We start from the raw sequence: 15,273 nt of genomic DNA, 5'->3' as shown, positions 1-15,273 counted from the left end.
ATGCCTAATAATTTTATATCAGAAATAAAGACATTGTTTAATATTGACTGAATATTTAGTACATCTTGTAATTAAATTTCTACTGGCTTTCTTAATTTTGGCAAACCTAAGCTAATCTAATAATCAGTTTTTCTTTTCTAAAATGAAGCAAGCATTTGGTTTCTATTTGTGATAAATCTCAAACTTTTGGGATTTTTTTTAAACTTTAAAATACCTTTTTATTGGGAACCTATGGATAGGCTTCAAAAAGAATAACAAGAATTAAAGGCTACGGAGAAAGAATTCCGTAAGATAACATTTTTGTTTAAATGTTTAAAAAACAGAACAAAGCAAGAACAGCATACAAACACTTGGCATAGACTGTTATCATTAGCATGTAAAACTCGAATTGCCATTTAACATTTGATTAAGCTGACAACTGGAATATTGGCTGCTCCGTCTACTATAATGGTTGACGATTAAAATTTTAATTAGATTTTCATCTATCTGCAGTCAACTTTTTTTTTAAGATTTTTTTTTTTTTTTTTTTAATCCTTACCTGAGGATGTTTTTTAAACTGAGAGGAAGGGACACAGAGAAACATCGATGTGAGAGAGAAACGCCCATGGGATGCCTCCCATTCACGCCCTGCCCGGGAATGGAACCCTCAACTTAGGTGTGTGCCCGGACCCAGAATGGAACCTGCACAGGATGCTGCTCTAACGAACTGAAACCCCAGCGAGCGGTGCAGATAACATTTTTTAAGAATTAGTTCATCCTTTCTTTGTAGCTTAAGCTTATAGATCACAGAACATTTTGTAGCTGTGTTTTCTTTTATGCTTCTGGCATCATAGAAAACGATAATCTTATTTACTGACTTGAAATGTTAAAAAAAATTGACTTGAAGGCAACCCTTCCTAATAACATATTTGGCGAATCTGGAAAAACGTTTAAAGTTATCTCCAACATATGTGACTTCCTTCCTTTGTTGATTTTTGTTTAAACACTTGGAGCAAATGAAGGTTATTAAACATTGGATGTTTTGAGAAAAATAGCTGTAACTTTGAGAGAATTAATTCCCTTACCAGAAACTAGGTATTATTTGTGTCCACAGTGCCTAGTATGGTACCCAGCACATGTCGATCCCCCTAACCATTACGGACTAACCAATGACAAGATTTCAAAGGATGAACACTGGAGATGTCTTCCGTAGTTGTATTTCTCTGATACAGGCATTTGAACAAAATGTGTTTCCAGCCATCTCTTAAAAATTTACTAACTGCTTAATTTGTTCTGTTTGCAATGACTGTCTCCTTAACAACATTTTTTTACTTTTAGGGAAAACAGGAACTGTTGGCATAAGCACTTTTTGGCCACAAGAAAGAAGGCTGGAAATCTTGTTGACATTGATATCTGTGATGGGAGGGTGAGGATTGACATTTAAGGGAGGCAGAAATCCGGGTCTGGTTTGGGGAAAACTGTGATCTAAAGGGAAAGCTGCTGACCCACGCCTTTCTAACACCGCATGGTTTCTCCTGCTCAGGGGGCCTGGGGGGATACTCTCCAACAATTCTTTGGACCCTGACAACAAGGAAGGAGACGGGGAGAGGATCTTTTTCTTTCCTGTAAGTGCTTTGCCATCTTCTAAAGTTGTAGGGATTAGACCAGCTGAGAGCTGGGAATCAGAGCTGTAGTGGTTTGCCCCTGAGTTTCTTTTTTGAACTATATTTCTTAAGGTGGAAGCAAATATTGTCTGGTTAGAGTCTGGGTCCTGGTCAGCAGGGATTTCAATGCATTGCTGATTTCCTTCTGAAATGAATGATTGATAATTTATTTCATCGTATGATGTCTTTCTTGAGCTGGTCTGATCAAAGGTTCTTACCAAATGTGCCGTGTCTTTTATGTCAATACTTTGGTGCCTGGTGATGAATCGCTTGGAAAGGGCCAGCCCGTTGGTTTTGTAGGATAATTCTTCCTCTGGAGTAATATCCTGGAGCTCCTCCTGCAGGGAGGCCACTCTGTTCTCGTGCATTAACAAGGGGGCACTCTTGATCCAGGGTGAAGCCTGGGGTAGCTTGGGCCCATTGAGGGCCACAGCAGGCTTCCACACAGGGGAGCCTGGGTCCCGGGTATCATCGCGGCTTCCTGACAGCTCCAGATCTTTGAAGCCAAGCACTGTCATTTCAGTTTCAGAAGAATGGGAAGGTGGCGACGAGGCTGTTTTTATGTCTATTTCTGAAGGAGAGGCACAGGCGGAGGGGGAATGACACCCTATATCCGAAGGAGGCACATTTAAGTACTGCTGGGTAGTGAGCCTGCCCGAGGGCGATTTCGCCGTTGTTATGATGATGACCTCTTTTCCTTTGGCCTTGCAAGCACTAAGGAGAACTTGCAGGGTGTCTCTGTCTTCTGCGTTTAGAGCATACACGAGGGCCGAGTAGCTCGAATGGTCTTGCAAGCTGAGGTCCGCCCCACTCTGCAGGAGCAAGGAAACCACCTCGGGGCCAGCCTTCTCTAAGCAGGCGTGCATCAGAGCTGTTTTCCCAGACTTGTCCTGTATGTTGGGATCAGCATTGTTTTCTAAGAGGTATTTAACCATTTTGGCTTTACTGACGCTCTGGTGGTCAACGTGCTTGGTCTTGCAGGCGACCATTAGAGGTGTTTCCCCGCGCTCGTTGCTCTCGTTGATGTAGGCGCCGCCTTCCAGCAGGAGCCTGGTGAGGCGGAGGCGGCTCTGGTGCACGGCTTTGATCAGGGAATTCCCATCGCTTGAGATTTCCACACCCTCGTCCATCTTCAAACGTCAGAAATCGACACCTGCTCATCAAAGACCACGAAGACCGAAAGATTAGGCAGAATCAGTGGATCCATTTCTATTCATGTTTTTATTTACAATTTCTGAAATATGTAGAAAGAGGACATGAATGAGATTATGTTACTCGTACAGGGCAAAATAGTGAACTGCAAATAAAAGAACCTTTAGTAACAAGCTGTAGGAAGTTACAAGCTAAAGCTTACTTTCAGAATCTTCACTGCGCATTTATGCTGTAACACCAACCTAGTGTTTCCCTAAATCCCACATTAATTAAACAATAATCAGCTTTTTAATCCAAGCCCTTTAATCATGAGACAGTGAAAACAAAAAACCACCCCAAAAGCCTCTTACATTAAAAATACAGGAACCAAAGGGGGGGTGGTCACTGAGGAAACAAAGGGGACATCTGTAATACTTTCAACAATAATGATAAATTAAAAAAAAAAATATTGAGACCAGAACAAACAGAAAAATAGCAGCCTGGAGGAACCAGATATTAGTCTGAAAAATGAAAACTGCAAAAGCTCATCATCCTCAAAGGGATAAGATGTTGTAACCAAGAAGCAACAATAAGATTCTATGGAAAAAAGAATGATTCTGAGGTTCTTCAGCTTATACTCTCCCGAGAGCTCCATCATATATATAGTATTGGCAGTGTTGACCTTTTACTATATTCATCCAGTTTTGTGCTTACAACACAGTTTTTCAAAAATAAACAATCTGCTTAAGAATCATACACAAATGGGAAACTGAAGACGGAAAAAAAGTGAAGGGAATGATTAACATAAAAATCAGGAGAAAGTTATCTCTTGGGGTGGGCGTAGCGAGGGAGACACCAGGGGCTTTTAAGGTTCAGGTAATGCTCTCTCTCTCCTTGGGCGGCATGGACACAGGTGTTCATTTTATTATTTTTTATTTATTTTAAAAATATATCTTTATTGATTTCAGAGAGAGGAAAGGAGAGGGAGAGAGAGAGACAGAAACATCAATGAGGAGTCATTGATCGAGCCCGCAACCGGGCATGTGCCCTCACCAGGAATCGAACCCCGATCGCCTGGATCCTAGGCCGACGCTTAACCGCTGAGCCACACCCGGCCGGGCCATTTTATTATTTTTTAAACAGTACATATTTCACATCTTCTTTTGTATGATACTATTCTTATCTATTTATTGTAAAATGGAGCATGTATACAGAAAAGAGCACAGCATTCTGTAGGATACGTTTCATAATTAAATTTTATAAAGGGTCTATTTGGTCTTAGTTTTTACAACATAGTTCAGTTTTTGTGGTATTTTCAATAGTATTTATGCCTAGACTCTCAAGGAGCTTCAGCTACTATGCTCCTGAAAAGTAGTGTTAAAAAGAATATCCTTGCTCATTTCCACGTTAATCACTCCTGATAAGCAAAGAAAACTACTCAAAATACACAGACACAAATACAATGAAAGTGAATGCCGTGATTTTATGTTCTATAAAAGTTACCTCAGAGCCAGACATACCTGCGATTCAGGAACTTAGGAATTTGAGGATGGCTGACTGCGTGGGGCCCAGCCCTGGGGTGTGCTCAATGCAAAGCATCTGAAAAGAGCTCACCTGAGACAGTGATTCAAAAGAAACTATCTTTTAGCATTTTTCAAATATAAATGTGTTTAATAAATAAGCTGGGGCATAATATCAAATATAGAAACCACTTAGCAACTGCAGTTCAAGAAGAAAACAGTATCAATAATGTAAAAACACATTTGACCACAAGTAGTGTTTGAGAAATAGACATTCAAATGAGACCATTTCTCGGGTACCACATTTCAATATAATACTCTGATATCGTTTTTAGTATTTTGGCCAATCTTGTTTTTAAAAAAACGTTTTTTAAAAAATATAGTATTATAAGAAGCCTCTGGAAAGACTTTCAAACCTTTTCACCCTAGTTCAGAAATGTCCTTGCCTCTCCCGTCCCCTCCTGGGACACCCTCACTGAGGCCTCGGTGCTGACACCATCATCACATTCAGTCAGACCCTTTGTTATAATCTAGCTTGTAAATGATCCCCAAGTTCAGTTACACCTTCCCAATAAGTAACAGTTCAACTAGAGAAAGTCTAGGGGTCAGACAGACCCAGGTTTTTATCCCAACCACCCTACTTATTAGCTGACTGCCCTGCTCAAGCCTCTCAGCCTCTTAGAGTCCTGGGTCCTCCGTCTGTGAAGGACAATCCTAGAACCTTCATCCCCTGGCGGGTGGTGATGGAGCCAGGCAATGTCTACAAAAGACTTTCTTGTATGAAGACTGCGCTCTTCTTTTAAAAAATTTTTAAATTTAGCCTCCTTTTATTCTTACCATGTCCCTAATCCCAGGCCTATTTAAACAACATAAAATATTTAAAATGCTTTTTTAGGATGTGCAAATAATGTTTAGTAAACATAAATGGTATCTACTAAGTAAGATATGGAATGGAGACATCCTTTTAGTACATTTTCCTTATAATTTCCAAGTACAATAATTTCAACATTATTATAAGAAATTAATTATTAAACAGCTGGATTAATTGCTTTTCATTTTAAAATCAGACCGTCTTTAACATCACTTGCAATTCATCATGGTGTATTTAATGCACTCATCTGGTTCCTCTACTCTCAAGATGCCACCAAAATTACAACTTAGTTATTTAAAAAAATGAAAAAGATATATATCCTGAAGAACAAAGAAAACTGGAGGAGAGAGATCAAGGAGCAATTGCAAGCAAGCTTTGGAAGCAGAGCAGGGATGGCGGCTCAGTAAACTGCCTTCCCACAGCAGAGGGTGCGACAGAAATCACCAGGGGCGTGAACAGGGAGCCAGCTTACCCGCAAGGCCCAGGACGTTTAGGATGCAGAGACTCTAAGTGACACAGCAAGTGGCAACGGAGCACAGGGCTAAAAACAAGAGGACGGCTTGAAGTCTGTGGGTGGAACAACTGGACCCCCAGGTATTTTACCCCACCCCAAGTAGCAGACAGCCACTCTTCTAGGCAAGAAAACAGATTTATTCTCTGAACAGACTGATCAGAAAGGCTCCAAACCTCGAGGCAGCAGCCTGAAAACAGGGATAAAGTGAGAGCCTACAGGCTGAATGGTGCCCCCACCCCCAGCTTTCTGCCCTGCTGCCAGGAGGCTGGGAGACAGGAGAAAGAGAAACACGCCGGATCTTAGAATTATGACCCCTATTAAAAATATGTCAATAAATGAAGCAATTCAAACTATAACTACATTCACCCCTCCAGACACCCACTCTAAACGGAAGTAGAAAGTTACCTGAAAACACGATTCAAAATTTCATACTTCACTTATGTCTCTTTTCTCCCTGGATGCGTCTTCTGTCAGCCGGCTGTCGGTTCCTACGAAGGAAATCACAACTATTCAGTTACATAAATACCAACAATTGGTTGCACATCTCTCTCCCATTTGGAGTCCAGTAGCTTTCATTCCTTGTTAAGACATCCCCATGGTGTTTGTTCCCTTAATCATACTTCACTGATTATGGGTCTGTACAAATGACCGGCGTGGATCCCACGCATGGCAGCCCTGTGTGCGTTTGCAGGCCGCAGCTGCCCGGTAAGCAGGGCTGGCCTGGGAAGGGAAGGTGGAGGACTCTCCCAAAGTCACTCCTCACTCGCCTGCTCCCCGGGGCTTCTGCAGAAGGTCCGGGTCCTTTATCTCATGTCTCCTCGCCTGTGGGACGGACAGCTTCCCACAGAGCAGGGCTCTGTCATAAGCACCTGATTCATGTGGTACCTAACTCCGCAGCGCAACATGGGCTGAAGCACTTTAAAAGTCATCTTGGAAATGGTGGGCTTGGCCTTTCCTGTGGTGTTTTCTCCCAGAGCCACCTCCAGTTTTCCTTTCATTCGGAGAGAAATGTTATTTTCCTTGGAGCCTCTCACTCCACCTCCAAAGAAGGATCCTGCTGCCTCCCATAATGTCAGCTGTCTGTCTGGTGGGGGAGGCCAGCCAGGGGTGGAAATTAACAAATGGGTCTCGGGTTCCAATTTCAGCCCCTCTGCTGCCCCTCCCTGCCTCTGTACCCCCACAGGGGGACCAAGCTTCCCTGGGGGTGGCAGCAGGCTGTGCATCAGAGGCCTGGGCTTTGTCTCTTCCCAAGTTACCAACCCCAGGGGAGCCATTCCTCTGAGCTTCAGTTTCCTCATCCCTTAAAGTGGGGATAAAATCTACTTTACAGTTGATGATCGTGAGGATTTAAAAGACCCTACGAATTCAATGTCAATTTCTAAACACGCATCACTAAATGAGAATCCTCCAGGCTGGCGGGGCCTGACAATGAGAGGCCAAGGTCCCTACACCAACGCGCTCTCCGCCTTCTGTGGGCATAAGAATCACACGAAGAGTTTGTTAAAAATAAGATTCCAGTCTCCACTTCCAGACACGCAATAGGGGGCGCTTCCTATGCACATCTGTAGAAAACCTGTGGCAAACTCTTCATTCCTCATTGCACACCCACCTCCTATCTGCTATCAGCCCCTGCCTCTGGATCCCACCAGGCTGTCCCTGTCATCACCTCCAGGGGGTCTGACGCCCAACTTCCCTGCAGGAGTAGAGGGCAGCGATGGCTGCCACAGCCTCGGGAGGCAGAGAGGGCGCCCACAGGCCCAGGGGTTAGGTGGACCAGGGGCTGGAAGTGTGCTGCCCTGCCCTCCCAGAGTCCCAGCCGACTGCCCGAGGCCAGGACGCAGAGCCCAGCTGCACGTGGAAGGAGGCAAGTCTGCGCGCCACCAACAAAATATGTCTCCCCCCATGCAAGGACAGGGGCGGTGCCAGAACAAAAAATGCATCGGAGACTGTCCCAGGAAATGTAAGGACCTGCCAGGAAAAGCGTTCTACCCTGGCACTCGCTAGTAAGGAATATTTAGAAACTGCCCCAGGCAAGGAGTAACTGGTAAGGTTTGCCCTCTTTCCCACACATACCCCGAAAGGGCTGGTGTCTTCTAGCTACCTCACTGCCCCCAAACATCTGGGGCTGCTGGGCCCCGGGGCAGCTACGCCCCCTCCTCTCACAGACCCCCGTCCCAGAACATACACATACAGACACGCAAAACTCTACCTCCAACTCTCAGGGAGCCAAGGTGATGGGATTTCCAAGATGCTGAGGGTTCTGGCAGCGTCTCCACAGTCCCCGCGGGCTCTGGGAGCCAAGCTCCTGTCCTCAGGTTTTCTAGGGCGCGGAGGGAGCGAGCCCAAGGTGCTGTCGAAGGGCAAAGCAAGGTGACTGGGGCGGCAGCGCCGGCCCCGATGGGGGCGGGGGGCGCGTTTGGTCGCCTGGTCTCTGAGCTAAGCAGGCAGGCTGAGGCGCTCGCCATCCACGAAAAGGGGTTCAGCACAGAGCCTCTGCGGCTGGGTCCCCGCGCTGCCCTCCCGGAGGACGCGGCCCGAGGGGGCAGCCGTGGCCCCCATCCCGGGGCAGGTGCATCTCTGGACCCTGCTCTCGGGTAAGGAGATTCAGGGTTTTGGAGCCAAAGCTGTCCTCGCCCGAGAGGCGCCGAGCCCCAGCTGCCCGCCCCTGTGCGGCTCGCATTCGTCCAGCCGGGGGATGCCCGCGGCCCCGCGCCCCCAGCCCGCCCTCCGCGCGCCGCGCGCCGCCGCACCTCCCCCAGCCCGCCGCCGAGGCACCTGCGGGGACGCGCGCCAGGTCCCACCCTCCGACCCGCACGCTCCGGCTGCGGCGCCGACGCGCGCTGCGAGGCCCCTGCCCCATCGTCCCAGACATCCCGCGGCCAGGGCGGCCGCAGCCGTCCTCCGGCGCGGCGAGGCCGAGGAGACGAAACCCGCGTCCCGGAGGGTCCAAGCTCGAGCCGCCGCAAAGCCCGGGATGGCGGGGCTGAGTCCGTGGAGGGCCCCTGAAGCCCGGGGGCCCTCGACTGGCGCCGCTCGGGGCCCTGCAGTGTCCGGGTGCGCGGGTGGCGCGGGCTCCCAGGCCTGAGCGCCCTGGGCGCGGTGCACAGTGGCCGCGGAGCCCCGGGCCGCGCCCTCGCTGCTCTCCCCCGGCAGCCAACACTGCGAACCAAAGTTTCCCCAAGCGCAGCCCGCACGGCCGGCGCAGCACCCTGACCTGGGACGCGCTGTCGAGGCGGCGGCGGCGCCTCCAGCCTCGGGGGCTCCGCTTGAACCCTCCGCGCCAGCGGCGCTAGGGCGCCGACCCGGCTGGATTGAAGTCTTCGGCGCTCTTCGGCGGCTCGGGTCGCAGATCCTGGTAGGTGCCACCCTGTCCCCGCCCCTGTTCGTCTGGGAGAGGCGGGCTCGGAGCTGCGGAGCGTGGGAGCGGGGCCGGGACGCGCGCTCCTCCAGGCGCCCGGGCGCTTCCGCTGGGAGCGAGGCGCCGGCTCCGGGGGCGCGGCAGGTGGGGCAGCGGCGCCGAAGTCTGGCCTCCCGGGCCCCGCCTGGCCCCAGGTGTGCCCCTCTCCCCACGCGACGCGGTCCCCGCGCATTCCCGAGACGACCCGGCCCAGAGCAGGGACTGCAGGGTCTCCCCCACTGTGGGGAGCTGGCCACTCCTACCTCCCGGCCCCTCTCTCCGCCTGTTGGTGTCTGGGTCCCTCCTCCCAGTTCCCATCCACCCGGCTGACCCGTGTCTGTCCTCACCGCCCCCTCTTCCCCCTTCCCGTCGCCATACCGCCTTTAGGGAAAGCAGAGCCTCGCTTCAGGTTGCGGGGTGGTGGGAGCAACCGTCCTGTTTTTATGAGTTTGTAACTTTATTACGCTATTATTAAAACTTTAATATTAACACTTTAACAAAATTTCACAAAGTAAATTCTACGGGTTAAACTTCACTAGGGACAAAAAAGAGAGGAAATTAAGTAGAAGCAGCGCTTTTAACTCCATTTATCAGGGATCGGCTGGTGGGGAAAAGACCATGATCAGTTTTTGTTGTTCAGAAAATGTCAAAACTAGTTTGCAGTTTCGAGTCCTCAAAAGGGGAGAGTAGACTTAACTCTAAGTAGGCTTCCTTTATTCAGGAGAACAACCCCCTGAAATGGGCTCTTTAGTGAATATGTGCAAAGAAAGTTCACAGGACATTTTAACCCGGACTTGGGCTCTAGAGAGCTGGAATGCTGGGTCTGTGCTGGGTGCCCACACGCATTTGTTTGGGGAGATTGGAGGTTCCTAGAAAGGGACTGGGCTAATCTGCATGAAGGCACAGGTTAGCTTTTCCCCATTAAGACAGACAAAAAAAGTTTCGATTATTGTGTAGTATACATTAAAAGATGCACATTTCACAAGTTCAGTGATTCTGCACAAACTGAAGCATCACTAAGATCAAGAGACAGAACATTCATCACCAGCTTCCCAGAAGACTCCCTCAGACCCCTTCTTTGGGGAGGAGGGCAGAGTAGTGGCTTCAGCCGGCAGAGATTACTTTTACTTGCATTTGCACCTTATAGCAGTTGGGTCCTACAGAACTCTGTTGTCTGGTTTTCACTAGACATGTTTAAGAGTTGCATGCTGTCTGTGGTCATAGTTGGCTCATTCTTTTTGCTGTATAGTATTCCACGGTGTGAACATACCTGAATTTATTTATTTATTTATTTATTTATTTATTTATTTATTTGATAGACATTTAGTAATTCTCAGGTTCGGGACATTACAAATAATGCTGCTAGGGACATTATAGTGGAGGTCTTTGGTGAACATATATACACATTTCCGATGGGTACATACCTAGGAGTTGAATTGTGAGTCATGAAGCAGGCATATGCTCAGCTTCTGTAGATATTGCCAGTTTTTCAAAGTAGGTGATCTAATTGTCATTCCTATTTTATTAGTTTTCTATTGCTGATTGTAACAAATTACCACAAACTCAGTGGCTTAAAACAACATAAATCTACTCTCTTACAGTTCTGGAGGTCAGATGTTCAAATTGGGTCTTATGTGACTAAAGTGTAAATGTTGGGAAGGCTGTGTGTGTGTCTTTTCTGGGGAGTCTAGGGGATAATCCACTTCCTTCCGTTTCCAGTTTCTAAAGGCTGCCTGCATTCTTTGGCTGATGGCCCCTCACTCTGTCTTCAAATCTCAGTTTCTCTCTCAACTCTGCTTCTGTCATCACATGTCTTTCTCTCCCCCTGACCCGCCTGCTTCACACTTATAATAACCTTTGTGATCATACTTGGCCCCCTCAGATAATCCAGAATAGTCACCCATCTCAAGATTTTTAGTTTAACCCTGACCAGGAAGCTCAGTTGGTTAGATTGTCATCCCAATACGCCAAGGTTCCTGGTCAGTCTCCTGTCAGGGCACATACAAGAAGCAACCAATGAATGCATAAATAAGTGGAACAACAAATCCATGTTTCCCTCTCTCTCTAAATCAATCAATAAATTTTAAAAGATTATTAATTTAATCACATTTGCAAAGTTTCTTTTACCATGTAAGATAACATTCACAGATACCAGGGATTAGGACCTGAACCTCTTTGTGTGTGCGGGGCGGGGCTTATTTAGCCTTTAGTCTACTATTCCTATCAGCAGGGTATTGGAATATATTGAATGGATGGAGAATGGCCAAACTGGGGAAAAAACGACAATGAAGCTCTGAGATACAGTTCACCTGGAGGACAGGTGTTGTTGACCAAGGGTGTGTGCTGGGGCTGGTAGGCAAGAGACGGAGGCTGGTGCCTCTGCTAGTCACCTCTGGCCACCTCCATCCTGGCACCACAACATGTCTGGGGCAAGAGGCTTTCGTATAGAAGACAAAGGGGGGCAGGGGGGAGGGACTGGGCGTGAGAGTTGGGGGGGTACTCTGCTGCTGGTGTGTGGCCACAGTGCAGCGCTCTCTCCTTGCCTTGACTGTTCTTGGCCTTGATCTTCTCATCAATTCAGGGAAATACTTAGTTTTAGCTCTTGAGAGGCAAATACATTTTTCAATCTTTTTCAATCTTTTTCATTTAAGAAAAGATTAAAATACAGTAAATATTATCTTTTGGAGGGAGGTTCTCTTTAGGAACAGAATGGCTGTAGGAAAACATTAAACTAAGCTTCTTACACTGAGCAGAACAGAGGCATTTTGCTTCCTATATTCATAGTTTTCTTCGCCTGGTTCCTTTGCACTCGTTTCTTCACATCTTCCTCTTTCTCCAAGTTGTCCTAGTAAGGGGAAGCCCCCTGGCTGACCCTGACCCCTGCCTTGTCTAAACCTTAACATCCTAGTGGGGATTGGTTGCTGTTTCCAAGCTGCCAGCAGTTTTCTCATTCATCTTTGGGAGAAGATTGCTTTCCTGTTCTGGGAAGAAAAAAAAATGCTTCTGATTTGCTAGAAAGATTGGAAGTGAGGACTAACACCTCCATTTAAGAGTCCATACTTAAAAACCATGAGACTTAAGATCCATGGATGTGCTGTCTCTCCCAAAGCCCAGCTGTGACAGATACTCCACACTATGCCCTTTCTGATGGAAAGAAAAGTTGCCATAGAAATAGCTTCATAATAGCCTTTGAAGGTTACCAGATAGCAATGAAATATGTTTTATGCCCAGCCCTCAGTCCTTAGGCCACACTCCTTAGGCTAAGCCATCTCTTCCCTGGGGCAGGAGTTGGACCTGTGTATCTGCTCTGTATTTGAGCAGGTGAATATTTCATTTTCTTCTTTTTTTTTTTTTAAAAATATCTTTATTGATTTCAGAGAGAGGAAAGGAGAGGGAGAGAGAGAGAGAGAGAAACATCAGTGATGAGAGAGTCATTGATCGAGCCCACAACCTGGGCATGTGCCCTGACTGGGAATCGAACCCCGGTCGCCTGGATCCTAGGCCAACGCTCAACCGCTGAGCCACGCCCGGCCGGGCGAGCAGGTGAATATTTCAGATGGCTCTTCTGGATTGAAGGCTGAGTCCTTCAGAGCTGAGAGGCCCATTTTGTTGTTCCCTTTGCACATTGGCTTCTGAAACATTATAAAAGGCTGGGATTTCCTAAAATTTATAAGATGTCTATGATTTCTTGGACTTTTTTTTTTGTAAATGGCTTAGCAAATATAACTATAGGGGCAGCAATGAAATGGGGTTACCCAGTTTCAGGAGTGCTTCCTCAGAACCTAAGTGGTAGATCCAAAGTCCTATTCTGGAATTCAGAAATTCAAGACCATGAGGATCTAGAGAGCTGTGCGTTTTGACAGGAAAGGGCGACTTCACTGGGGGTGCAGTTGGCAGGGGGGCCTGATGTAGAGGGAATGAGTGTTAGACTCTCAGAAAGGACAGAGGGCCTAGTGGACGAGAGGCCAGCAGGGGCACCCCTAAAAAGGAGGGGTTGACTTGTGGACTTTGGGGAAGTCAGGACCAGGATCTAGATCAGTATCAGTGAAGACAGCTTTGGGCCCAATTCTAGTGTCTTAACCAAATGGGAATATATATATTTTCACATACAAAAAAGTTTAGGGCTGGTGCAGCTCAGTCCTTCCCTTCCCCTGTTCAACCATCCTCAGTTTTCATGTCATGATCACAAAATGTATCAAAGGGCAAAAGATATATGCCATTTGTATCCCTCTTGCCCCTCGCCCAGTGAAACAATAGTTTCCCTTGGTGCCTGACCCATTGATTTCCACTTATACTCACTGGCCTGAACTGGGTCACATGGCTACCTCTACCTGTAAGGGCAGCAAGAATTTTTTACTAAGCTCATTAAAATTGAAATATAAGGGTTCTGTTGGTAAAAAGGGTAGATTAGCATAGGTTTCTAGCTGTGACGCTGGATAATTACTTAACCTCTGCGTCCCAGTTTTCTCATCTGTAAACTGGGCACTGGACCACAACAGCCTGTCTCAGGGGGATATTATGAAGATTAAATGAGTTAATTTTTATAAAGCACACAGAACATAGCACTATAAAAGTGTTTGTTAAATACATTAATAAAGGGGAGAGTTGTCAGTGCATGGGTAGTTTGCGGGCCCTGTCATTAAGCGTGGCTGTTCTGCATAGTAGTTCTTTTGCAGTAGCAGTCTGCGGGACATTACAACCTGATAATAGCTGTACTTCAGGGCGTTAATGGAAGGACTGCTGCCCTCACTTGGCAAGGGCACTTGGCAGCAGCCTGGAAAAGCACTGTAAGGTGACCTGTAGAGGGTGTGCCAGGGGCTGAGCTCCTTAAAATAACAGGGCACAACCTCAAGAGGGGTAGCAGAGCTGTACTGGGACATAGCAACATTTCCCAGCTTCCCTTGCAGCTACTGTGACTACACGACAGCTTTTGCCAACAGAGTGTGAGCAGAAGTGAAGCGTGCATGAGGGAATCTGCCCCCCGCCTTTCCCTTCTGCTCCTTCTCTGTTCCATGGCAGGAAGGGGAATGGCGGGAGCTCCTTTGTGAAGATGACAGAGGTTCCAGGAGGCCTGGATCCTGAATGACTGTGTATCCATTGACCTGGAACACTACACTGGGCTGTTATATGAGAAGGAAAGAAATTTCTACTTTGCTTGAGCCATTGCATTTTGGGAGATATTCATTCCAGCCTTTTACCTCAACTAATATAATTACTTTAATAATTTAAAATAGTGTCCTTTAAAAACACATTTGCTTATAATATGCATAAAAATATTTCTGGAAGGAGATTTAGGAAATTATAATAACATACCTGTAGAATGGTAGGAGGGAATTTTGTTTTGTTTTGTTTTTACTCCATATATATTTATAATGGTTGAAATTTCAACCGCATATACATATAAAACAGTTATTCAAAAAAATTAAATAATTAGCTAATTAGAAATGTTAATAGTGCACCACTGTAGTTTGTAGAAATTCATCGCTGATTGCCGCTCAACCTGTACTTGAGTCCCTTATCCACTAACCCTTGACCAGGGGCAGGAGAGTGGTGACGGATAAAGCTGGCAGGAGGCGGCACCAGGTGGACTGGGTGGCACACAGGGCGGCAGCGCCCTGCCTGGCTCCCGCCCATGCCAGCTCAGCGGGGCGCCAGCAGCTGGGGTCCCCCCTCCCACCAGACCGTGCATCAGCCTGAAGGGGATGGTCATGCATGCAGGTTCGCATCACTTCCATTTCCTGAGCAGCCTCTGTCTCTAGACGGTGTCTTTTAATCGGATGCCCTCCAAGATTCTTGTCTTGAGTTTTTGGGTGGATAAGCAACGGGGTTTCACAACCAGTGGAAGGAGAATTCAGTTTCTATCCTTATAACATGAGTTCATTTTTCCTGCCTCCTGTGTTTCATGTTGGTATGAAAGGGTGATTTATTATTTTCTTATTCATGATTTCCAAGAAGATTCCCATTTTAAAGCCAAAAGGAAAGGGACAGTTTAATATTGAGTAATCTTCCCCTCGGGGACAAGATGGGGATATCTTATTTAATATGGAGCAAGGGGGGGCATTGTGAGATTGGTAGTTCAGAGTTTTCCCAAAACCTAATTACTATTTGAAATGATCATTTTATTCTTGCTTTATGTTTTCTTTTTCCATTTAATGACTCCTTTTATAAACTCTGGCCTCTGGGAAAACACTAGCCCT

At 46.8% G+C, this 15,273-nt stretch overlaps 1 protein-coding gene across 6 annotated transcripts; it reads right to left on the bottom strand.

The window, feature by feature from the left end:
* Positions 1–529: 529 nt before the first annotated feature.
* ANKRD34B (ankyrin repeat domain 34B) lies at positions 530–9,293 on the bottom strand. Of its 6 annotated transcripts, none has more exons than XM_081132833.1 (6): positions 8,894–9,293; positions 7,889–8,029; positions 6,085–6,167; positions 5,638–5,706; positions 4,295–4,388; positions 530–2,796 (listed from the first exon to the last, which is right to left on the bottom strand). In XM_081132833.1, the coding sequence occupies exon 6, from the start codon at positions 2,771–2,773 to the stop codon at positions 1,244–1,246; it is 1,530 nt and encodes a 509-aa protein (XP_080988959.1). In that variant the 5' UTR covers positions 2,774–2,796; positions 4,295–4,388; positions 5,638–5,706; positions 6,085–6,167; positions 7,889–8,029; positions 8,894–9,293; the 3' UTR covers positions 530–1,243. The 6 variants fall into 6 exon arrangements, with proteins under 6 accessions (XP_080988959.1, XP_080988962.1, XP_080988964.1 ...); XM_081132835.1 differs by having other exon boundaries at positions 536–2,877; positions 8,894–9,054; XM_081132836.1 differs by lacking the exon at positions 5,638–5,706 and having other exon boundaries at positions 530–2,877; positions 8,894–9,068.
* Between the last annotated feature and the right edge of the window lie 5,980 nt (positions 9,294–15,273).

The sequence above is a fragment of the Miniopterus schreibersii genome (genome assembly GCF_964146895.1).
Source record: "Miniopterus schreibersii genome assembly, chromosome: 3".
NCBI classification, from domain to species: domain Eukaryota; kingdom Metazoa; phylum Chordata; class Mammalia; order Chiroptera; family Miniopteridae; genus Miniopterus; species Miniopterus schreibersii.
The sequence above is the reverse complement of the archived record's forward strand: the minus strand, read 5'-3'. Positions and strand labels throughout refer to the sequence as shown.